Source organism: Phanerochaete carnosa, assembly GCF_000300595.1.
Source record: "Phanerochaete carnosa HHB-10118-sp unplaced genomic scaffold PHACAscaffold_4, whole genome shotgun sequence".
In the NCBI taxonomy this organism is placed as follows: Eukaryota; Fungi; Basidiomycota; class Agaricomycetes; order Polyporales; family Phanerochaetaceae; genus Phanerochaete; species Phanerochaete carnosa.
In genome coordinates, this window is record NW_006767631.1 from 1,660,161 (window position 1) to 1,685,202 (window position 25,042).

Consider the following 25,042-nt stretch of genomic DNA (forward strand, 5'->3'; position numbering starts at 1 on the left):
CTGTGCGCAACGACCACAAGTGCACACCGGCACTGCATCCGGCCAACCGTACCGTCCATCTCCCAGCCGCACATTTCTTGTTTCCATTATGCATATGCTATTCGCCTGCTGTCGTGTAGACTGTTTGATTTTCTTGTACAGAGTCAGGCCTAATCTACATTCAAAAATATCAGCGTCCCAGCATCGCGGCGTCGTGCTGTGGCTCCTCCTGGGGTAACACCTCGAAAACGCGCATCAGAACTCGTGGAGGTTCGCCGCTACTGCGCTGCTTCTTTCACGCATAGGAAGCCACATAAATTTCAAGCTTGAGGAAGATCCTATACACCCCCTGGTCGGTTGAAGCGGTATGTTTTAGCGTGTCCGGGTACAGACCGTGTCAGCGCATATTGCAACAGACGACGTTCGGATATCATGCGGCCGGCGGTACGCTGCGTGCTCCTCTTTCTAGAAGCGATAACGGGGGAGGTCTGCCGGACGCGGTCAGCCGCAGGCCTGCGCATCGAGCGTCGTCACCAGCCGCAGCGAGGCGACGCACCTGATTGGACGGGGGGAGGTCCGGCCTCTATGAAGTGTCGCGATCGGCAAGTGATTTTCACGGACATTGGCTTCAAATTCAGCTCGTGCGCGAGGTCAGTTACGCGGAGGGCCCAGGGCCAGGGCACGGTGCATCACATGAGCTAAATTTCATGCATGCACAACGATGATTTTTCACAGCTACACGACGATATCAATATGCACACGAAGACGAGAGATACGTTAAGAAAAGGAAGGGGGAGACCAAAGCGAGAACAGAGGCGCGACAGGTCCCTCGAGTCCAAAATCCGAAGGTGAAATCCAGCAGCTTGGATTCTGACATTGGGGAAAACGAGTGTGCGGGATACATTAAAAAGGATAGATAAGTCGCCTGGCCCTCCTGGCCGGCGGGAGCGTAATTGTACATCCACACGAGTCCATGAACGCGTCCAGAGAATAATTACTGGGAGGTGCGGGCTGCGCAGGGCCGGGCAAGTGCGCGCAAGCGCGTTCACACTGCGACGAATTTCTCCGGCGCGTCGTGTGCGCTCTTGTCCGAGTCGGAGGTGACCATGTCGGGCCACTCGGGGTCGTGCTTCGACAGGGTGCCGACGTCGACCATCTCGTGCGTCTCGACGTTGATCGTCACCTGCGGACGCAGCGAGCGGTTCGTCTGCACAAAGTTGGACATGCCCTGTAAGGTGCGAAAGAGCGCCGAGTCAGCACATCTTAGGGTGGCTCCAGGATTAAGAAAACACGTACAGCTCCGTCGTCCTTGCGACTCGAGCCTTGTTGCGAAAGCGAGTTGACCCATTCTCTCCTGGAGTTCAGACTCGACATGACCGAGTTGGTGTAACTGGTGCGCAAGGCATGAGCATTGACGCTGCTAATAAATTCTATCATTGTACTCACAGCTTGACAACACCATAGTTGAAGACTACAAAAAAGCATTCTGAGCCCTGAGCTTATTTGGCTGAAGCGGCGGGGTTACTTACTCATGTGGATGCCCGTTGGGGAGGCGAGATACGCGACAATGTGCGCGATGGTGAACGATGCGGTGAGCATACCGTTCTGGACAGTGGCTATCAATCAAGTTAGTATTGCGGGTACCAAGCGCAGGAACCACAGTGGCTCACTTCGGATGATCTTGTTAACGACAGTGTCTGTGTGCGCAAAACCTGTCTTGTGCTTGCGCTATTGCAGTCGTGAGATGAGGGTCGGGTTGATGGTCTGAAGCCGGTACTCACCAGATACATCGAGAGGGATAGAGCGATGAGCACGTCGCACAACGTGCAGGAGATCAGCCATGGAAGCGCAATGACCTATAGACGGCTGTCAGGACGCGTCGCGAAAGATAAAAAGCCTCAAACGCACGTCCAGCGACTGGAATTTACTGAAATCCTTGACAATCGTGACACCGATGGCCGTGCCGATTGCGCAAGCTGCCGGCGGGTTGAGCGGGCGGTAAGGAGGGAGGAGGCAGACGAAGACTCACTGCCGGAGACAAGGGAACTCAAACCCACAATCACTACGACCCACCACTTCTTCGTGAGGACCAGAATCCGCCACGCGTAGAAGCATTGCACCATCACGGCAGTAAGGCCCGCCATGGACTCCTCGGACGCGAATACTGCGGCGAGCGGTTAGCAAGCGGTCTCGGGCGGACATGTGGTATGGCGCGACTCACACCAATCGGCACTAGCGAGGGCATCAACGTTGCCAAACTGGTTGACGAGCGTGTTGTAAATCCAGGCAATGTTGAACGCGCTGTTTACGACATCGGACACTAGAAGGATGGCAACCTGGGAGAATTGTCATAGACTGTCTCGGGCTCGGCAAGCAGCATACTTACAAAGAGTTTCATCCATAAAGGATCCCTGATGAGAAGCTGCACGGTTAAGGGCTGAATTTTACGACACAGTGAATGTACTGGCGCACCTTGGAAATGTGTTGTAGTATGTGTTGACCTGAGTGATCATGACCCCGAGTAACCTAAGCGATTCATTCAGTAACAGTCTCCGGAGCGCATCCACTTTGAGAAATACTTACCCCACATTAAGGAAGATACCAATTAAACTAGGGCCAGCACTGGGGACATGGCCGAGCGTAAACGAGCGCCCAGGGGAAGACACGAATGGAATACTCACAGGACCTGAGCGACCTCTCCTCCTGGTGACAATCCCATGGTGGTTCTGCAGTGTACGACGGGTGGGCAGACCGGATCCTACTTGGATCAGCGGAGGGTCTGAAGAGTAATTATGGAGGGGGAGAAGGTAGAACTAGAGCCGGCCAGAAGAAGACCGAGCACTTATATCAAGGGTCTGAAGATGCAGACGGAGAGGGGACAATTAATCTACCGCTCGGGCTGTTGGACTTCATCAAAAACATATTTGAAAGTTGAACCAAAGCACCAAAAGGCATCGAACGCTCTGCAAGGGGCGTCGATGCCGTAGTCCACAACCCTATCTGGTTCCTACGCGACAGGGACTTGCACCGCCATCGGCGCGTTGTGTTGTTAGTGCTCTCAAGTCGCATGCTGCATGTGGGACAGCCTGGGACGAGAGATGGAGGCTCCGCGGTTTTCGCCCCCGCACGAACTGGCGGAAGAGAAAGGTTGCTGATCCTGATCGGCCACCGTCGAATATTTTGCCTGCATGTTTTTCCCCGCCGGTCCAAGTCCAAGCGGGCGCCAAACACTTGCAAACATTGTTCCACAACACGTCGGCCTGTAGCAAACGCCTGCCCGCGCGAGAGCGGAGTGGGTGCGGACGCGTCACTCGCGCATTGATCGTAAACTTCCAGATGTTCGTCAGGCTAACAGCCGCGCTCTTTCCTCTTGGCTTTTCTGCGTTACCGCGCCCGCCGTCACGCCCGCCGCCGCGGTCCTCGTCGTGGCCAGTGAAGAGGGCGTCGCCGGCGACACACCCGATCGCCCGACAGTCGCAAGCGCCCTCCCTTGTGGCGACAAAAAAAATCCGTGGCGCTTAAATTATGGCGGTCAGAAATTCCATCCTGTCCGCTGATTTTACTCAGCAAAAATCTCCTGGGCTGCAAGGCGTACCCGCTACACTTCGCTTCCTTGCACTCCTCGTCAATCGCTCAGACGTGTCTCGGGACACGTCGCGTCTGTAGAGACAGACGGTCGCGAACAAGTGTGCGCAATAATTATAAATAACAAACGTCCCACGCACCCTCGGCTTTCAGAGCTTCCGTAAAGCTCGTGCTTCTATTTGCCACGGCGTGCAGCGCTGACGTTGTCACCTTCCGCGCACCACGGGGACTGAGAAATTTTTGCGCTGGCCGCAGCTCACGTTTAGGCGGAAGGCCGGGCCAGGCCTGCCTAAACCTCGCGCTCTTTTTGCGACGGCCGTTTCCGAAAGAGAGAGGGCGACGGACGGCGTGACGCACCATGCAGACGCAACTCTTCTTTGCAACTCTTCTTTGATGGATAGTCTCGGCGCACGGGCTACATTGGGGTCGCAGGAGTATGTAACGTAAAGGGGAGAAGACCACAGCCGTGGTGGGTCAAATAAAATACACGAATGTCCGTCCGGAGAGACAGCAGGACGACCTTGGACGAGACCGGATACGGGGGAAGGCAAGCGAGTCCGACGCTGAGGAAGCAACGCAGGGTCCTCTTGGGAGGCGGTTTATCGTAACGGGAGGCCTGGTCGTGTGCTCTGCCTCCTGCCTGAAACCCGAGATGTTGACTTACAACTGCCGTTCGCATCGTATGACGCCTTGGACATCAACCCTTGGAAGAACCGGTAGGCACTCCCCGAAGAGCCACTCGAAGATCCATGATGGAACAACAGAAGGATCGTAGGCGAGCCATCAGTTAGCCAGAGTTGCCCCAGATACGAGAGGCTGCGGGAGCACCGCTGTACGGCGGAATAAACGCATGCTCGCCGTCCATGTGGGCGGACCCAGCGAAACGGAAGTGGTCTGGTTGGAGGCCAGTGTTGGGGAAGTACGACGGCCCACCCGACGGAGTAGTGAACACGTCTGCAAAGCCAGCGGGGCCGAGACGGTTGTTTACACTACTTCCAGGCGCGCCATACGTCGCATTCAGCACTGAGGAGCCGACAGCAGCTGGTGAGTTCAACGGCTCGTAGCGGTGCGCCGTCGGTAGCATGGCAGGCGGCGGAAGCGCCTGCGCACGTAGCGGTATCAGGGTGTCCGACGGGGCTCTCTGGTGACCACTGTTGACGATAGACGGCTGCTGAGGGAGCAGCGTGCGAGATGGGCTATTGGCGTAGCCCAGGTGAGAACTTTGAGATGGGAGGGGAGACTGCCAGGTGTATGATGAAGACGACCACGAGCTCTGCGTCGGTGGTAGCGGGGCGGCCGCACCGGATAGGCTCATAGTCTTCTGGGTGACGTACTGAGAGCCGTTGCCCAGGGGAACCCTGCCGCTGGAATAGTGGAGCGATGAGCCGCCGTTCGATGACCATATGCTATCGCTTCCCATGATAGGTACAGCTGGAGTCGATAATGTGGGTCGGTGGCGAGATGTTACCGTGCCAGGCGGAAGGTGGCCCAGGACATCCTGGAGTAGGTCTTGTGCCGTGAGCGGAGTAGCATTTGGTGGAGGACGCAATTCCGCCCGCGCAAATGGCGGTGACCGCGGCTCTGACCGACGGGGCGTGAATCCCATGTGGTTCCCGATTGGATCAAGCCGCGGGGGTGTGGTTGGCGGGGCCGTAACTATGGGATCTTGACGAGGAGACAGCGGGCTACTAGAGCAGTCGTTAGTTAGCACTATTAAAACGAGCCGAAAACAGTCGATGTGGAACGCACTTCGGTTGCCAGACAACCACGTCTTCGTCGTCGTCGTCGTCTTCATCCGACGCCCTGAGCGCTATTGCGAACGCATCGCGGACAGGATCATCATCGGTACGCGTGGTCACCGACTGGGCATCGTCTGCAGCCTCTTCGTCAACTTCCGGATCGCGCATTGCTCGTGATTGGGGCGCTGAGAAATGATCGACCCGTGCCGGTGGCTCATCTGTCAACACAGACTTCGGACGATCTGTTGCACCAACTGCTGCCTTTTTCTCTCCGGATACTTCTGATTCGGACGCCTTTACTATGGCAGCTGAGATCGACGCGTTCAGGCTGAAGTGTCCTTCAAGGAACGCGATAGGAGTATACTGCAGTGATGCTTCAGCACGTCAAGCGCAAGTCCACGCTACCAGCAGGCTTACTTCGTCCTCGGCGACCGCCTTCGCATCCGTCAGAATGTCCGCGATCCTCATCAGCTGCTCCTCATTTGGGTGGACTTGATCACTGGGCTGCACAGTACTGTCCTGTGAAGCCGGCAGTTCACCGTTGGCCTTTCCATTCTCCGATGTCGCGTGCTTTGCGGTTCCAAGCGGCTTGCCGTCTGGGCCAGCCATGTACTTGCGTAGAGGCAGAAACCCGGCCATGTCGACGTCCTCTTCCAGCTGTGTCCTCAGTTCCGGAAGCTTCTCCGCGGGGAACGCGTTGACTAAGGCTTCGCAGAAGCGCAAATACTCTCGCCAGAAGTCGTAGATGCCGCCAATAACAATCGCCGAACCGCCGTTGCGCTTATCCCTGCCCCTGGGCGTATCCTTCGTCCCGAATGGCTGCTCGTCGCCGTTTGCAGTGTTCTTAAGGCCCTGTGACAAGTATCGAGTGTTAGACCGCAGCCATTTTCCAGCCATGCGTAGAGCCGGAAGCGTTCGTCTAAAGGTGGCGGTTATACGCTGCGCAAGGTCACCCTCTTCGGCATCCTCAGGTGGCGCTTCAGCCAGCTCGACGGAGCCGTTTTCGAGAAGGACGCGGTGGGTGGCAAGCAGGTGAGTGACAATGTTGGACTCGGTCACGGCAAGACTTGACGGGCGTCGCTCGGCATTTGAAGGACGGCGAACCATGCGATGCTTCCAGAGTGCGCCTTCGGCGAGCACAATTATCTTGGAAATCATCTCGATGGGAAGGATGCGGTCTGCCACTAGGCTGGCGAAGTCTTCAATACCCTTCTCGCCCATAATCTTCGCCCTGCGATAAAGGAATTAGTGTATTGCCACGCGAGAGAGAAAGTGACGTACTCATCCACATTTCTACACCACTGTGCGTGCAGAACTGCCACCTTCTCCTTGAACGCTTCGACTCGCAGCCTTGGTGAGACGGTCTCGCTGTTGGCCAGTTCTTCCTGTGCTTCTGCCTCCCTTAGAAGACCTTTTGACTTGTACTGCTCCAGCGCCTTGGAAAGGACAGTGCCCAGATTCTCCGACGCGGTCTCGTAGGGCGTCCGCACACAAAGCGCACGGTAATAATGCAAGATAGAGCTGAGCGTATCTTTCTGATATGAAGACAAGATCGCCAGTTGGTGTGAAGGATTCCCATCGTGCGGAAACAGCAGTCGCGCCTGTTCGTAGCAGGATTGCGCACGATCATAGTTTCGGAGGCGCGGCAAGGGCATGTGGCTCGCCCCAGCCGCTCCGCCCCTCCTGCCACGCCCACCCCGTCCGGACATGGCAGCAGGAGGTCCATCCTCGTGGCCAGCACGAGGGCGTCCACCGGCTTCGTTGTATTGCTCCTTGTATCGTGCGATGTCTCCGAGGCAGACGAGCGCTTTGCTCAGGATGGCCATACGGCTCTCGCGCTGGGAGGGGCTAGCGGGAACGAGTGCATTGGTCGCCCCATGGTCGCTCTCTGGGGGAAACTGATGTTGGTTTCGACGAGGATACGTGGCACTGTCAGCTGCGGGCGCCTGGTCGTCTTCAGGAACAATTCCCAGTGTGGTGAGGGCTGGCTGAGCGTCGTCGAGGATGAAGTAACGGCACAGGCGGAACACGAGTTGCATCCAGAACTTTTCCTCATCGGCAAGAAACTGACGGAAGCGTTGGAGGAGCTTGCGATACTCCACGGTCCGCGATGAATGGCCGTTCTGATGTTGAGCTCCTCCTTGCCGTGAGGGATTGTGGATCGCGCGGTCGAGGGTAGCGATCCGCTGCTTGTAAATTGAGATTATGGCGTAGGAGGTTTGCATCCATAGATGTGTTTCGGCATCTTTGGATTCCTTCGAGTAGGGATGGAGGAACAGTAGACGAAGATACTGCCGTCGTAGACTGGCGAGCGGGTCAGTCGCTGCAGGGAGTCGCTGTGCGAGAATACGCAGCATACGCACTTCTTCCTCTGAATATCAATTTCTCTGTCTGTTATTTCGCGAGTCTTGAGAAGGTCTTTGAGTCCTTGTTGGAGGCCTTTGGCCTCCCTGACGTATTGGAGTGGGCAATTAAAGTCTCTCTGGACGCGGGTAGGGGGACGAACCGTGATATGTGTGCTGCAGCGTCCGACATACACCTCAATCAGGCGTCCTCAGCATGAACATTACTGGGGGAAGTGGGTGTTGAGAGTGAGGGGAAAGTAGAAATCATCGTCGTTCAAAACGACGAGCGCACATCCAGCATTGATTCAATCATGGCATGTAACCGGGGTATGGCGCCTAAGGCGCTTTCACAACTTGGTCTCTACCGCGGCGGGACCGGAGGCGAATTCACACAGCGGACATACTGATTGCACAGCACTATACATAATACAATATCTAGCGACAGAAAAAACACAGCGAGGAGCAGAAAGGGCCAAGCTGGAAGTCCAGATGGACCTTTCACAAGGATGAAGGGGGAAACAGGTAGGTGGAAAATGTAAAGGCGGAAGGCCAGACGGTCTCATAGGAGCTTGAACAGCCGGCAAGCTTGATAGTCCTTGTTGAACATGACCTCAACCTGTGCGTTGTGAGCAAATATCAAGGAAGGAGTAGCAATTTGACGCACCGGAGTACCAGCCGCCTTGCGCCCATACCCAGACAGATCCCAGCAGATCTCGGTGTCTGACCAGAATATCCTACAGGTAAAAAGTCAGCGCGACATTGCAAACCAGCGAACTCAATCATTGCTCACTGTACGTATCCTTCATTCGCCAACAGAGGGCTGTCCGCAGGGACGATTCTCCATGCTGCAGGCAGCTTCGAGACAGTCACCTTCGACCTGTAGCCCATGCCGGACTGCAACGTCGCGTACTTGTCCGTACTGTGTAGCTTTATCGAGTATCCATCTCCAAGAGGTAGTATCTCCCACTACAACAATATGAGCACGTGTCCCCCTGTTGGTTGAATGTACTCACCAGCCTAACACCAGTCTTTTCGAGCTTGATCTCGGGCCAGCAGCTCACCGTCTTGTTGTCTGGCGACAAACTAACATAGGTTCCGCTGGCCTGGTTTTGCAGCGCGTATACCCCAGGAGGTATTGGGCCTAGGTTGTGGTTGGGCCCAACAGACTCCAGGTACCATGTCACGAAGGCCGCAGCCTTCGCGGGGTCGTTGGGCACCTTTCCAAGACTCACTAGACGACCCTGTCCGCTGGGCGGAGTATCCCAACAGTAGTTGGAGATAGACCATGCAACCCTGAAACAAGAATTCAGAATAAATTACTCAGCAGCGGTCGTTTTTATCTCTCACCTGACTGCCTGGGTTGTATGGTCTGTGAAAGTAATAACCCAGACCGTGGGCACTGGACACAGGACCACCGTCTGCGACTGAAGCTGGTCGCCGTCCGCTATCGCACAATACAGTCCGCTAGATACTTGTTTGATCGTGTATCCCTGACCAACGCGAGATATCTCCCACTGGCATAATAAACGCGTTTATAAGCCCGTTAATGCTATAAGCTGGGGCGACGCTCACCTTGCCGTACCTCGAGGCCCTGTCCTGCAATACCAGGACATCGTCGCACAGCCTATTGTACACAGACGCCTCGACCGAATTCAAGTACTGGCCTGACACGGAGTCCTTGATCTCGTATACACCCTCTCGGATGGTAGGCGGGTTGGTTGTGTCCGGAGTAACGAGCATACTGCCTGCGTCAGAATAGTTCGTCCGCAGCGGGGGAAGAGGCGGTCTTGGGACTGCGCGCAGCATGCAGGTACTAGTTTATATGCATGACCTTCGCTGCTACTTGGCTGCTCCGCCTGTTTGTACGTACTCGACATGCGCAGCATGGCGAGACAGGTACAGATAATCAGCAATATAAAGGCGCCGTCAGATCAGGAAACGGTACCGCAGCAGCAGAAGCAAGACCCTGACGGTCAGTCCTGACCGTAACCTGAGCTGCGACGTGCGGGATTCACGCGGCGAATGAATCGAACTTCACAAATAAGTGCAGGCCTTGTGGACATAATACATGTTGGAGCCGCAGTAGACACAGCTAACGAAACATCGCGCATGCGCAGTCGAAGAAGATGGCTATAATACAAAGACTAGTCATGAGACTTACAGCTCGCAGTCGTTCTCGGGATTCTCCATGTACACACGCGGGAAGCGGCCCCATACTGACGGGACTTGACATGCAGCGCTTCAAGTCACCGCCCGTCTGTAGGTCGGGAGCCGTTCGGCGACGGTAAGGAAGCGGCTTGATGAACTGTTGAGGACGAAGGTAAGAGTGCCAGTTACAAGCTGAGCACAGGAGGTACGTACTCGAAGGGCTGTGTTTCTGCCGTTTGCGGTGAGGCTGAGCATCGCTGTCCTCTTCCTGGTTGCCCACGTTGTCCGGGGGTGCGCCTTGGGACAAGCATTTTCCCTTCTTCCGATTTGCTTTCTGCCTGGCATGTAGGCGGTCTCGTTTATTTTTGCGCGATGCAGAAACATTGGGGCGATCAGTGCTGGAGGGCAGCGGTACAGATGGCTCGGAGGAAGCTGTATCAGGCTGCGAACCAGTTTGCAGATGTGTACTCGGTGCCGAAGTTGTCTTGGAACATGTCTTACAAGAGCAGGGTGTGAGATCAGATTTGCCGTAGTCCAAGAGCAAAGACTGCCCCTTGAGAATGAACTTCTTGGTGGCCAGCAGAAACGCAGGAGTACCTGCCAGAGCAACTAACTACATAAATTCTGAGTAATTCACTGAGTTTAAACTAATATCATGATACCCACCTCACAGTTGGGGTTACAATCATGATTGACAAATCGAATGGGCCCAACCAGCAGTCTGGGGCCATTTTGGGGACCGGTGCTGCTGTGATGGGCATGAATCAGAACGAGCTTGAGCTTGGTGTGCTCTTCTGCAACGTCGTAGGACATGACCCCAGACAACTCTAGAAGATGTTGCCTTGGCCAGAGATCCTTTTTTCCACAACGGCAAACTCTCTGCCCTGGCCATGGGGAGATTCGTGTCGCTGGAGATTCACCTTGCGATCAGCCGCGTCGAGCAATGCATAGAGCCTTATAGCCCTGCAGCACAGATGTTAGAGAAAAAATACCGTAAGGTCACGGTACTTTGCACTTGCCATAATGCTGCTTCCCTTTTCCAGAATGGATCTCGTGTCCCTGCGTCAGTCCAAATCTGAAGTGTCTCTTCGACGAAGCGCGTCTCGGGGTCATATATTGTGAATTTTCCATCGAAGGGCTCCCAGCTAAGGAGAAATGCTTTCTTGCGAGCGATTCGCTCTAAGATATCCACGGGGATATCGGAGAGAGCCAATGGCGGCGGCTTTCGCGCGTTATACACGGTCCTAAGTCTGCCGTAGAGACTGTCCACGACGGAGAGGTCGACTTCTAGGATGTCATGATCACGGCAGCTGAAGTTTTTAGTGAAGATATGTTCTCGAAGCATGGTTTGGAGAGCGCCGTCAACGTCCTCCCAATCCATAACTGGCACTATGTTAGAGTAACGATCGGCCTGAGGGAAGAGCCGCTCACTTGCCGCGGTCGTATTCCCCTCAGTGCGACCCCACCCCGCAGTGGGCTTGAGCTCGTCGTCGGGCATGGGATGCAGGATTTACGCACAGGCTCAGAAGTTGCGTGGCAACGCCTTGGGTTTCGACAAAGTATATATCATCTGACCACTCACAGTTGAGCTAGTCTCCCAGAGGCAGATGCTTACGAAATCGAGCTAGCGCTCCAAGTCACTTCATCCGTTCTACTACTCCAGTACTCGCTCTTCTCACACGTAGTGTATTGTATTGACGTGTGGCCGCGGGGCTCTTCGATCCGGTCTTTCGAGCCTTTCACTCTCTGTCTTTTTTGGCATCGCAGGCTCGCGCCCCTCTTGTCCAAAACAGAAAAAGTAGACGTGCATGGAGGCTATTGCGGCAGCACCCGAGCGCCGTTCCCACGCGCGCTCTTCACACAGGGTGGTAAGCACGGTTTTTTTCTTGAAGAAACCTGACCAAAATTGGAGAAACAAGAACCAATTGTTCCCCGGTTGTACATTGGGGGAAATTGGTGTGTAAATTGGTGCAAAACCGGCCAAAAGGGGCTGAAACGCGACAAAACTAGCGGAAAAGGAAGTTTTGTCTCCAAGTGTTCTCGAATGAAAAACCGGTTAAACACAGGTTCTTGTTCACCTAGCTTTTGGTTGATTATGCAAGCAAACAAACTGCACCTACCACCTAGTGTCAAGCTTCATATATCGCAAGCTGACCAAATTTGCACATCGAGCAACCAGGGGACAACTAGGAGTTTAGGGCCATTTTGGGGGCCGGTGCTGCTGTGGGCATGAATCAGAGCCAGCTTGGTGTGTTATTCTGCAAGACATGACTCCAGACAACTCGAGAGGATGTTGCCCTTGCCGGCCACAACAGCAAACTCTCTGCCTTAGTCATGGGAAAATTTGTGTCACTGGGGGTCCACCTTGTGCCGGTCAGCTGCACGTAACGACACATAGAGCCTAATAGCCCTGCAGCACAAATGTTAGAAGAAACACCGTAAGATACTTGACACTTGCCATAATGCTGTTTCTCTGTGTCCTGCGTCAGCCCAAATCTGAAGGGTCCCTTCGATGAAGTGCATCTCGGGGTCATGTAACCTTAATTACGTATTGTGAAGGGCTCTCAGCCAAAGCACTTTGCTCATAAAAGCCAATGCGAAATTGACGAGATAATGCCTAGAGTGCAGTAAAACTGGCAGAAGGTGATTTTTTTTCAAGTTCAATGAGGATAACAAGCAGACTCCTGACCAGCGCCTAAGGGACGGAAGGTTTCTCAAGGAGATTATCAGGGTTGCTGATTATCTGCTATCACATAATTTCCATTTATATGTACTATGTCAGCAGTTTTTGCATCATTTTTCAAAAGCCTCCCGTCCCAAGGCAACTGGCACACAATGTTGGTGTTTGAGCTCGGCAATGTCGGCAGCCATCAAAAAATGATTTTGCTGTTTGAATTATCGAAAAGCAAAGCAGTTGGCGCCTCGCCGCCTGCTCAACCCTAGACAAGGGTTCAGTGGCCTTTCGCTCTTGCTTGCGGTATCTCATAGACTGTATCAGTTATCGACTCAATTCCTTCAGATTCAGAGCTGGCATATCTACTACAGCATCACACTGGCAGTTGCCTCCATCTTCTGTCCGCAAGTCAAGTGCTCTTGCTGAACCTTCGGAGCTTGCAACTTCTGCCTTGCTGCCACACAAGAGCCGGCTCTCTCTGCAGTCAAGATCTTGTACCACACTGCACCTGCCACAAGTCCGAGTGGAGTGATGCATAAGAGAAAGGAAGCAGGAGTGCAGAGAGTTAGCTGATGACACCTCTCATGCACTTTGCAGTGGCCCCTCGGCAGCATCCTGCCGCCATTGCGTTCGGCCATTTACAGTCTGGTGATTGCTACCGCCATCTTATCTAATGCCTGACCATGAAAGACGAGCATCCACAGCAATGACCGCAGCTCTGGACAAGGTCTTTCACAATGTCTTCCATTTGCACACATCTATGCCACACCTTGTGCAGGATCTCTCCCTTCTCAAAGATGTCTCTGCCTCCACCCCTTGCTGTTACATGTCGCTGAGAATCTCTGAGATAGAGTCAACAAACTGTTGCACCTGCTCTCAATGTTCTAGAACCTTGTCAGCTAATTTACCAATCTTGCCTAGTGCCAATACAGAAGTTTTAGTTTACAACTGCCCTAAACTACATTCCCTATATTCAAAGGGTTGTGAAAGAGCTCATGTTTATTGAGCACAGTGGCAGGGCAGATAGCTGAAGATGTACTCCCAGGTTAGGGTTGAGCAAGCGGCGAGGTGCCAACTGCTTTGCTTTTCGATAATTCAAACGGCAAAATCATTTTTTTGACGGCTGCCAATGTTGCCGAGCTCAGGTGCCAACATTGTGTGCCAGGCGCCTTAGAACGGGAGGCTTTTGAAAGATGACGCAAAAACTGCTGACATAGTACATATAAATGGAAATTATGTGATAGCAGATAATCGGCAACTCTGATAATCTCCTTGAGAAACCTCCTGTCCCTTAGGCGCTGGTCAGGAGTCTGGATAACAAGTCAAATCAAAGGTAAATGCCAGTGAGGGAAGCTCGTTATGTAATAGGCACCACAACAACAGTGTGGGCACTCCTATTTGTATCAGCCATCCTCCCTGGATTCCTACCACCATGGCCTTGCCCAATTATACGCCACGCAACATAATCTCTCATTCATCTGAGGATCTCAATTTCAATCATGACACGCTCCAAGGAGAGCATGACCTAGTGGCCTCGCTCAGGGTGTGCACTCTTCCCTCAAGGTTATTCGAGGTAAGATCCATGAAACCCCTGATGCCAACAATGTTCTAAGAGTAGGGAGTACAGGCAGCACGTTGTAATCTCACCTGTCTCAATCACTCAGCACTTTTGCAGTTGCAGGAGCATCTAATTAAGATGCTTTCTGAAGCTGACAACAACGGGGCTCGAGGTCTCGTAGATATCATTCCTGCCATTGTATCCTTTGTGCACGCAGTTCAGCACTGGGTTGCTACTGTGTTTAGTTCCAGACCATCTTCTGATAGCTTATTGCACCATGTTATGACCTTCATTGAGACCTGCTTCAAGGCTGCTTGTCCCTGCGCATTCCTATTGTGAGCAGCCTCATTTCTGATGCCCTGGCTAGTTATTCATCCTGAGAATACAGCGTGGATGTATGGTTTGCACTATCAAGACCTGATGGTGCCTTCAGTAGCCCTCTTGCACAATTTCTGCCCTGTTACTCCATTGCAATGTTTGGCTTCATACTGGCAGACCATCTAACAGACAGTCAGCTGGACAATGACTCAAGCAGGTCTAGCAACAGTTCAACAGATGAATCATCTTCACCTGCAACCCCTCCTACCCAGGAGCCTCTTCTGGCCTCTGTTTATGCGTCCAAAAAGCTGCTCCACTCATTACCTTCTACCTATAATTGGACACTTGATGAATGGTTTGATCTGCAAGAACAGCACAGAGTTTTAGAATATGAGTCCGAGGTCGGTCTGGACCTGCAAACATTTGTGTCTTCCAACACTGTTTTCACCTTGGCGGCTGATAGCTCAGCAGCTGAGGAGGTCCTGAAAACTGAGTTGTTAGCACAGCATGGGAGGAACAAGATCTGCAACTTTGTCGTGGCATCAGCCACTACTATCATGCAAGCGCTGGCAAGTGCACTGTATCATCGACACACTGTAGGGGTGACATTGCCTATTTTGGGCCTAGTTGTCGAGCCGGATAACCTGATGATACGGCTAGTGGTAGCCTGGGTTGATGACAAGCCTGGGACCCTATTTCTCGACCATCTGGTAAGGTAGTATTGTACATTGGTAGGTTTTGCTACTGAGCTTTTATGCAGCCTAGGGTCCATATTGCATGGGCTGCACAGACTGGACCAGACAAGCTACCATTGTTTGGACAGTATGACCTTGGTGATCTCCAATCTACATTGTTCTTTGCAATGTGCATGTTGGAGCAGAAGTCAGGGCTTGACAGCAAGATTTCTAATTTTGACTGTGGCTCGGCTGCTCCTGACATTTTCATGTGGTGAATGGACAGCGTACACCCAGTTGAGGGAGAACCCACTTTCAACCTAACAACCCTGTCACCTCTTGGGCGAGAAATGTCTCCTACACAGACTTAAACAATCTTGAGTTATTTTCCAAACCATACACCTCCAGATATTAATGTACCCCTGCTAGCGTGCTAATGGTATCTTTACACAGAATCCAAAACAACATGGAGTATGGTAGACATCAGCTCAACAATCAGACTCAAGGACAGTCACAGTATGTCAATGGTGCTGACGTGCTGCTTAATTTTCTTCATCAATTAATGGTGTTCCACAGAGCACAGGCTACTGCATCTCAGAGCCATCTCCCATTCAAAACCACTGGTGGTCAGCTGTCACAGTTCACCAGATTGCGCAAATGATCATCACATGCAAAACCACTTTTGTGCTTAAGGTGAGTCCATCTGTCTATCAAATCTACACATATAATCAGTGTGTGGTCTCAGGCTGGCCACTAAGGCTAGCCATAGAGACATTCCAAAACCAACATGGACATGGCTTCAAGATCAGTATTGCCTCACTATGTTGATCCCTCCCCACTGGGGGTACTGTCAGCCTACAACTCCATTCACCTTCCGGCTGATGAGCTTGCATGTCAAATGCTACAACTAGCTTCTAACACTGAAGACCACTGATCTTGTTCTAGTATGTTTGTTTAGTTATCAGCTCTATGCAATGATTAAAAACGGCGAAAAGGAAGTGCCAAAATTTGAACAGGAAGCTTTGCAACATATGGGAGAAGAGCTTGCATCATTTCTGCATTTCACAGGTATCTCTGATGATGGCCCACCAGAGATTGCAGAGAATCCACTGTCGACGTTTCTGCACAAAAACTGCCATGACATTCTGTGTGCAGCTTTGCATGCTCACAGTGAAGCAGAATGCAACAGAATGTGCTGTCACAGAAATTCAGTACAGGCAATCTTGGGATGACCTGTTGCACCTTTGCTTGAGCTGCAAGGAGTACTTAGTGTCTACACTGTGGATCTTTTTATTCAACCATCTGTTTTGTTGTGATCGGCCTGACATTTTATCCATAGGTATGAACATATCATCCACCTTTCTCGGAATGAAGCGTACAACCACACAGTATCAGATAGTTCAGCAATCAAATGGCCGTGGCAAGTTCTACAATAGCAACACTACCAGCCTAATCTACAACAAGAGTTTGCATTTTACAGTAATGTTCCGCGATTGGCTAACTTTCCATATGCTCAATGTGAGAATGCCCACGCTCTGTCCACCCTAGTTAAAGATGCTAGCTTGATATTCGCAGAAGAAAGCAAGAAGGATTTTGAAGCTATTAAGCACCAGACGGCCTCTATTATCCTCACACAACATATGCATGACGATCTGCTTACAGCACAATGTGACGTCCTCGGAGTATTGACAGTGCCTGGAGTCTTCCCATCTCCCACATTGCTCCTTTCTGCACCTCTTTGCATTGTAAAGACATTGAAAGCCCAAAGTGCTAAGGGCAGTCAGTTGCATAGCACTTCATCAGAAAACCCTCAAAGGTACAGACAAAGGCACTTACTCCTGGAGGTCTCAGAGCATGCTGGACCTTGATGGGATGATGGTACCTAAGTGCTTGAGCACCAGTGTGTGCTTAGCGCGCCAGGTGAGGCTTGTTTTGTTGTATTGGGAGCAGAATGCTTCATTTATGAGCATATATACCCATTGTATTTATTATATAAAGGTTCGTTGTCCTATCAGTGTATATCTGCGAGTGCTGATTGGACTCACTGAATGCGCCACTTGTCTCAGTATGAGTCTGCAATAATTCTTCGAGTTTGGTTGGAGGTAGAAGGCTCTTTGGTGGGGATTGAACAGTAACACTAATGTGTTACTTGTACCTGTCATTTGTATGCTCAGCTGCCATACCTCACAAAAATATTGCAGCTCACAGCTGCACCTCCATCTGTGACGAGAGCAACAGGTTGCTTACAGCTTGCCCTAAATTAAGATGACATAATAATGGATAAGCGCTAGTAAGTCATTTTGATCAGCGGATCGCGGCACTTCTTGAATCCCAACTTCAACCCAGACTCCTGACCAGCGCTTGTGAACGGCAGCTTTCAAAAGATCTTATCTGCACTAGTGTTATCTATCCCTTATCTTGTAATTACTATTTTTATTTACCATGTCAGCAGTTTTTGCATCATCTTTTGAAAGCTCACTGTTCCCAGATGACTGGCACATTATGTGAAGCACCATCAATCAGCAGCTTTGGCAGACCTCAAGAAACTTTCTCATCACTTTGATTTCTCAAAAAGAGAGAATGGTGCTTGCCACTATTCTCAGCCCTAGACTGGAACCTCCAGAGTGTGCCATCAATCTCATTGCCATTCCAGAGTCCAGCTTCTTTTAGAGTCAAGAAATTATATCACATGATAAATACATAGTAAATCCAGCCAATATGACACAAGAAAGAAGGAAAAAGCTAGAGGCAGTGAAGGTGAGCTGAAGTTAGCAGTACTTGAGTGCCGGATTGAGACTTCGAGAGAAGGTGAGAGAAGGTTTGTGGGAAGCAGCCGCTAGTGTGAAGTGTTGGCAGCCATGCAATACAATATGTCGATGTGTAGAGCACCTTCTGTGTGTGGCGTCAGGCAACATCATGGGAACAGAGGCTGCGGGCCTCTAGACATGGTGTTGGTAGGCACCTCAAATGCACATCACTTACACCATTGGGCAGCATCAGCCTAACCCAGCTGGCATACACCTCTTTTGTGCATCTTGAAGGAGCTGATTTCTTTCTGCACTGCTCATAGCCTGTGTCTTGACAGCTGGAGACCATGGTGCACTGTTGTTCCTTACAATGACACAGCCCAAGATGACTCCAACAATGGTGCAAATGCACCCATCGTGCTTGAACAGGGGATATGCTGATTTTTTCACAGGCCTCATAGCTGTGTACTCACAAGTCACATTCATGATGCAAGGATTGAGATGGGTTTTTATTGTCTAAGCACATCTTCTGCGATAGACACCCTGGAGGTTCCAGTCTAGGGTTGAGGATAGTGGGCAAGCACCATTCTCTCTTTTTGAGAAATCAAAGTGACAAGAAAGTTTCTTGAGGTCTGCCAAAGCTGCTGATTGATGGCGCTTCACATAATGTGCCAGTCATCTGAGAACAGTGAGCTTTCAAAAGATGACGCAAAAACTGCTGACATGGTAAATAAAAATAGTAATTACAAGATAAGGGATAGATAACACTAGTGCAGATAAGATCTTTTGAAAGCCGCCGTTCACAAGTGCTGGTCAGGAGTCTGACTTCAACCCTTCCTCCCACATCCACAATGCTAGCCATGTTGTGCTGTTTGGGGTCCATGGTCAATGCAAGCAGTGGGCAACATACCGGATGGATGCACAGACCACCAGCCTGCCAGGTGCATGTCCCACCAACATCACTGTAGAGCTGGTGCACACACAAGGCTGGTGTTTGACATAGGGTGCCAGAAGTTCAGCAATGCAGCAACACAAGAGAGGTGCCATCTTGCACAGAGGATTGACACTCCATAGGAAGGTATGTAGTATTAAACATGTTGCAGTATGTTGTCGGCTAATGCTTTCTGCTGTAAAGCTGCGGAAATTTTGGCCTCGTCATTACCGTTGCATCTGTAAATGGCGTGTTGGCATACTATCCCCATGTCACACTATACTAACACTAGCACTTAGATTGTGTGACATTCTCATACCCACCTTGTCAGGCAGAGAAGGTGATCAAGTACAGCAGGTCATTCCATCACCGTGATACCCGGGTGCATGCAACATCTCTGCCAGCAATGCCAGCAGCCAGAGCTCAACTGACTTTGAGCACATGCTGCTCCCCTGTATCTGGTGCATCACCTATGTTTTATACAGCTCGCATAAGGGCTTTGTGTATATATACATGTTTGTAGATAGCTTGTGCTTAATATAATGTCTCTTACCCTCTATTTATCTGTAATGCACATGTGAATCTTCTGGAGCAATCAGGTAGGTTGCATCACTGTCTACATAGTGATCCAAATCCAGTTAATTGTCATGCAAAGTGGTCCGAGCAGGTCCAGATCAATAGCCAGTGGTCCGAACCACTTGGGATGGGGGGACTCTGGTCCAATGCTCTCTATGGTCCAGAGGGTCCTGTACACTCGGGACCATTGTATTTTTTCCCTGATGTTCAATTACTGCCCATGACCTGGATTTAGGGCACGCATCGCGGCCCGATGATTCTAGGGACTCATTTGCAATCAGGCGTCCGACATTGCAGTGTATGTACTCAAGTCATATCTTGCTGGCCGTCCTGCCTAACACAGGCATGTTGTGTTGCTCTCTCCGCGATAAAGACCAGACCTAGATTAGCTCTGATATTGAGATGAAAGATATGACGATGGAACCAAACATGGCCCATATCTCACCAGGCCTTTGTGTTAACAAGTCAGGTAAGTCTCCATGACATATACATTATACGACAGTCCAAATCAGTTTTGGATATTGCAGAATTAGCATTGCATATCGCCAATCAAGAATTGTCTCATTGCAATTTAAAAGGTATATATTCTCCTGATCTCAGCTTTCGCTACCCATGCTGACCTAAGAGTTAACAGATAATTCTGATGAAGATCTTTCGTCTAACTTACTTGTCCCATTTTTTGTGGTCGAGTACAAGAAGGACATATCGACTCCTAAGTATAAAGGAGCAAATCAGCTGCAGATACATAGTGCTGCAATGTCCAAGTTCCTCTCACGTCTGGGCATGACCGACCTGCCAGTGTTCAAATTGCTCACAGATGGCACAGTCGGCATCGTCACATGCGCATTTACTGTCAGTAGATCTATCAACAGCATGGGTGAGCAGCACGATGTACATTCTTCTTCTTGCATATACGGCATGCTGCTGTTGGCTCAAGATCCTGTTTTCAGCTCCTCATTACACATATCATGGACTGCAATCTGTTCACATTCAACATCTCAAAGCCCAAGGATGCACTCATCTTTGCCGTGTTTCTATTCAGGCTGTCGCATGGCCACGTACCAAAGCTTGTTGAAGCTCTCAAAGTTCCTTGTGACGGCATTCGCTATTGCAGCCACAAGCTCCTCAAGTGGACGCAGACTGCCCAGAACCCTAGACCGGCTACTACTCTTGATCCAGTACTTGAGATGGAGGATATTGTGTAGAGCGATCTCTTGCATTGTATAACAAGTAGCCTGTAATCTGCCACTGGCTTTCTCACTATTCTGTAGTAATTATCTTCTCAGTTAAAACTTATGTGTATATATCCACTTGTCCATAGATTAGAGGATAGTTCTCATAGTCTAGCATTGGTACCCCTTTAATAGCAGTTTGCACAGACACAATGGGCAAAACCTGCATCCAGTTCTGCGCAAGGTGCAACTGGACACCATCTCCAGTAGCACATCCAGTAGCATATCCAGTACCACACCCAGTCATGCAATCAGCCATGGGAATTACTGTTCTGATTCCCCTAGAATCAGGTTGTGGACTGAACCGTGCAGGCCCAAAAGTCACGTGACTATCAGCCATTGCACCCAAGCTTGCGCTAATAATGTGCCAGCTAGCATCTATGAGTCTAATTCCCAAGGCACGAGCAAACTCGCCGTTGCTCACTCGAAACCCACAAGCGTCACGAAATTTAAAAGATTTATTGCTCTTGAAGGCGCATTGAACATGTCCATATATAATTTAATGCTTACAAAATTGCCCCTTACCAGCTATGCTGCTGAAAAGTCATCCACTCTCTGGAGTGGTTCTGGTCATCTGAAAGTGGCACGGCTTTGTAAGCAAAGCTTCTGGCTGTCTACTGCTTCTGGCCCACTGCACCCATCCTATCAACCGTCGTAAATATAATCATTTTGTTGACACGTTCTGGCACCTATGTGTGCAGTTCCCAAGGCATGAACAAACTTGCTGTTACTCACTCACAGCCCGTGAGTGTTATGAAATTCCTTCATTTTATGGCTCTCAAAGGTGCATAGAACATTTCTGTACAAAATCTGATGCTTACAAAATTACCCCTTTCTAGTTATGTGGCAGGGAAGTCATTCAGTCCCTGGGGCACTTCTGAACATCTGAAAGTGGCACGTCTTCACCAGTCTGTCTAATGCACCTGGCCTACTGGTTGTCGCCGGCAACCCTCAACTTGGTAGCAACCTGCTGCCGTGCACTCATCCACCACTCCCTTTTTCTGGGGAGGTGTGCAGCGCACTGTGCTTTGCATAGCTAGTGAGTGTCCCCATGCCATATTTTACCTTGCTTTTCTAACCACTTCTGCTTCCATCACAGGGCCAAGACCAGAGCCACAACCAGAGCAGTGAAGGCAGGGAGAAATGGGCTAGGGTCAAGGACAGCAAAGCGCTCGCAAAGTTGAACACCTACAGCAAAAGGCCAACGCCTTCTGTCCGCTCTACTGTATCTGCCATTAGTGAGCGAAAAGCAGTAAGTGCAGCTCTTGTTTTTGTTGTGACATTACACACATGATAATTGGCTACTGCCTTCCGCTAGCCCTGAGCCTGTGCCGTGCCTTGCTCATGGGCAGCAATTTGGGCCCGCACTGCGCTGTGTCACAAAAACACCTATTGCAGCACCACTCGCTTGCACAACTCATGCCCCAGCCAGTGCAGAGACTGTTTGCAAAATGCAACCTGTTCACCTTCGCAACCCCAATTGAATGGTACACTGGCCTCCTTATTGTTTGGTAGCGACGATGTGCATAATGACCCTCTGTATATGTTAATACTTATGCAACTACCACTCTCCAGCTACGATGCTGGAGAATCAACCTGTCTACTGCATCCGGCCTACTGCACCGAGCATTGGACATTTTGCAGCTGTGTGTACCTGTACCCTGTACCAGACCATGTATGACTATCCACCATTGCAAATATGAGGTCATATTCATTTTAAGTGCTATGATTGTCCTGAACGACACTATGCAGGGGAATCGGCAATGGGCGCTCGACGCCCATCTTCACGGGTTCCGATTTCCCTAGAATCGGGTTATGGACTGAACCGTGCATGCCCAAAAGTCACGTTGTCATGCACCATAACTATAAGTATAGGAAAACTAAAGAAATAATAGGTATTCAAATCAAAAAGAAACCGCTTACTCAGAGCTGCAAAGTAAGCATAAACACTTAAGCTTACTAAAAGTGAATCAATGACTAATAATATGACTCAGCTTCTTAGTAATCTAGAAACTATGCTTAGTAAAAGTGAATCAATGACTAATAATATGACTCAGCTTCTTAGTAATCTAGAAACTATGCTTATTAAAGGTCTATGCTCAACAGCTATAAATTACCAAAATATAGTAATACTCTAACAAACATTAGTAATAGCTTACCAATACATTAGTAAAACAGACAGAAGGCTGACTAATACAGACAAAATGCTTATTAATAAAAGTAGAAGTAGCTTAGTAATTACAGTAGAATAGAAGAGCCAGTTTTGCTATTGGCTAAGGAACAACAGGCTGAAAGATATAAATAGGAGAGGTTCTCTGAGAGCAAAAAGAACATGAACACACCAACCCACCAAGCACCACACACACTCTCAAGGATTTAGCTGGCAGCAAACCTGCAGTTAATCCCCTGAGCTCTTTAGCTCTCAGAGAATAGACTCCTTTTTTTAAAGCCTAGGAAATTCCTTAAGCACAGTAGAGCCTCTGACTTTCAAATAACCTGAAGGGAAACGCCCTTGGTATAGTGCACGAGTTCACTATTTGACTAACCCTAGACTGCAAGAGCTAGTGGCGTCATTATTTGAGACTGTGGTACGTCTCCTGTAGAGCTTACAGTAATTAGACTAGCAGTAAAGAGATTAATTCTATTCTTGATCTTCAACTCTAAATTGGAAGCTTCAGACTGCTTCAAGTTATACAAATCCTCTAAGGACATTAAATTGTCCTTACTAGCCAAAGCTTACTAAGTTAACTAAGACATTAACTTGTCTTTGTTACCCTCTTATCTTACTTATCTAAAAACCCTATTCTATTAACCCAAGTAGCTAGTCCTTAAGCTACTAACCAAACCTTTTTGCAGCCCATCTTCTAAGATTCCTTGAAAAAGTCCCTTGTAACAGGCAAGTGAGGTGTTAGAGTACTTAAGCAGATTAGTAGGTGGTCTTTGAATTAGTCCCCCACGAACACCAGGATAGCTTGGTTGAAAGGCTAACTCAGTGAACCCTGGAAAGAAAAGATTGGGAAAACCAAATCTAAGTATTCCATACTATACCCTTCTTGCTTTTAGTTTAGAACAGACCAAACTCCATTCTCTTTTATTAAAAAGTAGCCTTCTAGGATTTCTCCTAGAATCTTCTTTATACCAAACCTCATTTTTATTTTTTACTTACTTTTCTTATTCTAACCTTTTCTTTACGACAACGTGACAATCAGCCATTGCACCCAAGCTTGTCTTAGTGCCCCAGCCTGATGTTGCGTAACCTGAGCTTGCGCTAATAATGTGCCAGCTGGCGCCTATGAGACTAATTCTCAAGGTACAAGCAAACTCGCCGTTCCTCACTTGAAATCCACGAGCGTCGCAAGATTTAAAAGATTTATTGCTCTCGAAGGTGCATCAAACATGTCTGTACATAATTTAATGCTTACAAAATTACCCCTCACCATCTATGTTGCTGGAAAATCTTCCAGTCCCTAGGGTGCTTCTGGTTGTCTGAAAACGGCATGGCTTTGTAAGCAAAGCTTCTGGCCATCTACTGCTCCCGGCCCACTGCATCTGAGCCTTTCAGGCCACCGCCCTCGACGACATCCTATGAACCGTCACTCGCGAGACTGATTAACTTCAACAACGGCCATGATTGGACAAGTGTAAGTGCCTCAGGGCTAAATAAAGGTCCAAAAATTAATTGGTGAGCAGATATCAAAATTGCGAGTGACATGGTCAGGGCCTCACCGCACGAGAGAGAGCAGAATGCCACACTCATGAGAGATGGCTTGTGCTGCCATATCCTTCATGTCATTGGGAATAGCATCGACAGGCATGGTGCGTGAGTGGTGTACTGTACTGTTCAAGGTATTGTTAGCCATTGCAGAACTAGCAGATCACAACTGGAGACCTGACCTTGTGCGGAGCAAAAGGGGAGTAAAAAGAACTGTTCACTCTGCCTCCAGCTTATAGGCATTGGCGGTGCGGGCACAATTGCTCCACTGCATGGAAAAAGATGAGCCGTCCAATGAAAGACCCCTGTTCCAATTCCCCTGAGCTCTGGTTACAGATCTGCTGGCAGTCAGCCCTAAACAGTGCATGTCGAAGTATGGTCCGTTCACGCTCTTGGGCCAGCCTGTTAGTGTGTCGGCTGGGCAATCTCACTGTGCAGAACATTGCATTGACTGTAAGTTGGTTGCTGTCATTGGTACAAATGCTTAAAATTGTTTGTAGCTGCACTACAATAAACCTGGTTCATTGGCTACTTCCAGTATGCTCTTGTCCACAAAAGTGATGGTAACAGCTCCTGAATATGCTGTTAAAATATTGACCATGTAGTGCTCTGTAAATGAACCTGCAATGAAGAGATCTAAGAATTGTGTTATCGCTTGCTGTATCTCTGAAGACCATCTGAAGTGTTGCTTGCCACAGTTTACGGCAAGTGCAAGCCGTACCTGTTTGATGCGGGCTGTAAAAACAACATTGAAAATCATATACCATGGTAGACTTCTGACTGCGTGGACAATCACAGTAGGTGCAATGTCCCCTGCTACCATT

General features: G+C 49.9%; 5 protein-coding genes across 5 annotated transcripts; 1 reads left to right on the top strand and 4 right to left on the bottom strand.

Annotated features, from left to right (window-relative positions):
• Positions 1-722: 722 nt before the first annotated feature.
• PHACADRAFT_254021 (uncharacterized protein) lies at positions 723-2,780 on the bottom strand. The gene is made up of 13 exons (XM_007394503.1): positions 2,661-2,780; positions 2,563-2,601; positions 2,452-2,505; positions 2,366-2,390; positions 2,201-2,315; positions 2,009-2,143; positions 1,888-1,955; positions 1,761-1,835; positions 1,650-1,707; positions 1,509-1,595; positions 1,426-1,450; positions 1,276-1,369; positions 723-1,207 (listed from the first exon to the last, which is right to left on the bottom strand). The coding sequence occupies exons 1-13, from the start codon at positions 2,696-2,698 to the stop codon at positions 1,025-1,027; spliced, it is 996 nt and encodes a 331-aa protein (XP_007394565.1). The 5' UTR covers positions 2,699-2,780; the 3' UTR covers positions 723-1,024.
• A 1,173-nt stretch (positions 2,781-3,953) lies between these two features.
• PHACADRAFT_254023 (uncharacterized protein) lies at positions 3,954-7,868 on the bottom strand. Its single transcript, XM_007394504.1, has 6 exons — positions 7,810-7,868; positions 7,667-7,753; positions 6,585-7,607; positions 5,721-6,534; positions 5,314-5,666; positions 3,954-5,252 (listed from the first exon to the last, which is right to left on the bottom strand). The coding sequence occupies exons 3-6, from the start codon at positions 7,526-7,528 to the stop codon at positions 4,352-4,354; spliced, it is 3,012 nt and encodes a 1,003-aa protein (XP_007394566.1). The 5' UTR covers positions 7,529-7,607; positions 7,667-7,753; positions 7,810-7,868; the 3' UTR covers positions 3,954-4,351.
• Positions 7,869-8,032: 164 nt separating this feature from the next.
• On the bottom strand, positions 8,033-9,466 carry PHACADRAFT_254025 (uncharacterized protein). Its single transcript, XM_007394505.1, has 6 exons — positions 9,221-9,466; positions 8,996-9,162; positions 8,662-8,941; positions 8,439-8,614; positions 8,313-8,382; positions 8,033-8,264 (listed from the first exon to the last, which is right to left on the bottom strand). The coding sequence occupies exons 1-6, from the start codon at positions 9,452-9,454 to the stop codon at positions 8,208-8,210; spliced, it is 984 nt and encodes a 327-aa protein (XP_007394567.1). The 5' UTR covers positions 9,455-9,466; the 3' UTR covers positions 8,033-8,207.
• A 526-nt stretch (positions 9,467-9,992) lies between these two features.
• PHACADRAFT_254027 (uncharacterized protein) lies at positions 9,993-10,773 on the bottom strand (the record flags this gene model as incomplete). The annotated part of the gene is made up of 1 exon (XM_007394506.1): positions 9,993-10,773. A coding segment is annotated over one exon (213 nt), but the record flags the coding sequence as incomplete, so codon positions are not given.
• An 8,930-nt stretch (positions 10,774-19,703) lies between these two features.
• Positions 19,704-20,479, top strand: PHACADRAFT_27519 (uncharacterized protein; the record flags this gene model as incomplete). Its single annotated transcript, XM_007393990.1, has 4 exons — positions 19,704-19,743; positions 19,787-19,852; positions 19,909-20,126; positions 20,225-20,479. The coding sequence occupies 4 exons, from the start codon at positions 19,704-19,706 to the stop codon at positions 20,477-20,479; spliced, it is 579 nt and encodes a 192-aa protein (XP_007394052.1).
• Positions 20,480-25,042: the final 4,563 nt, after the last annotated feature.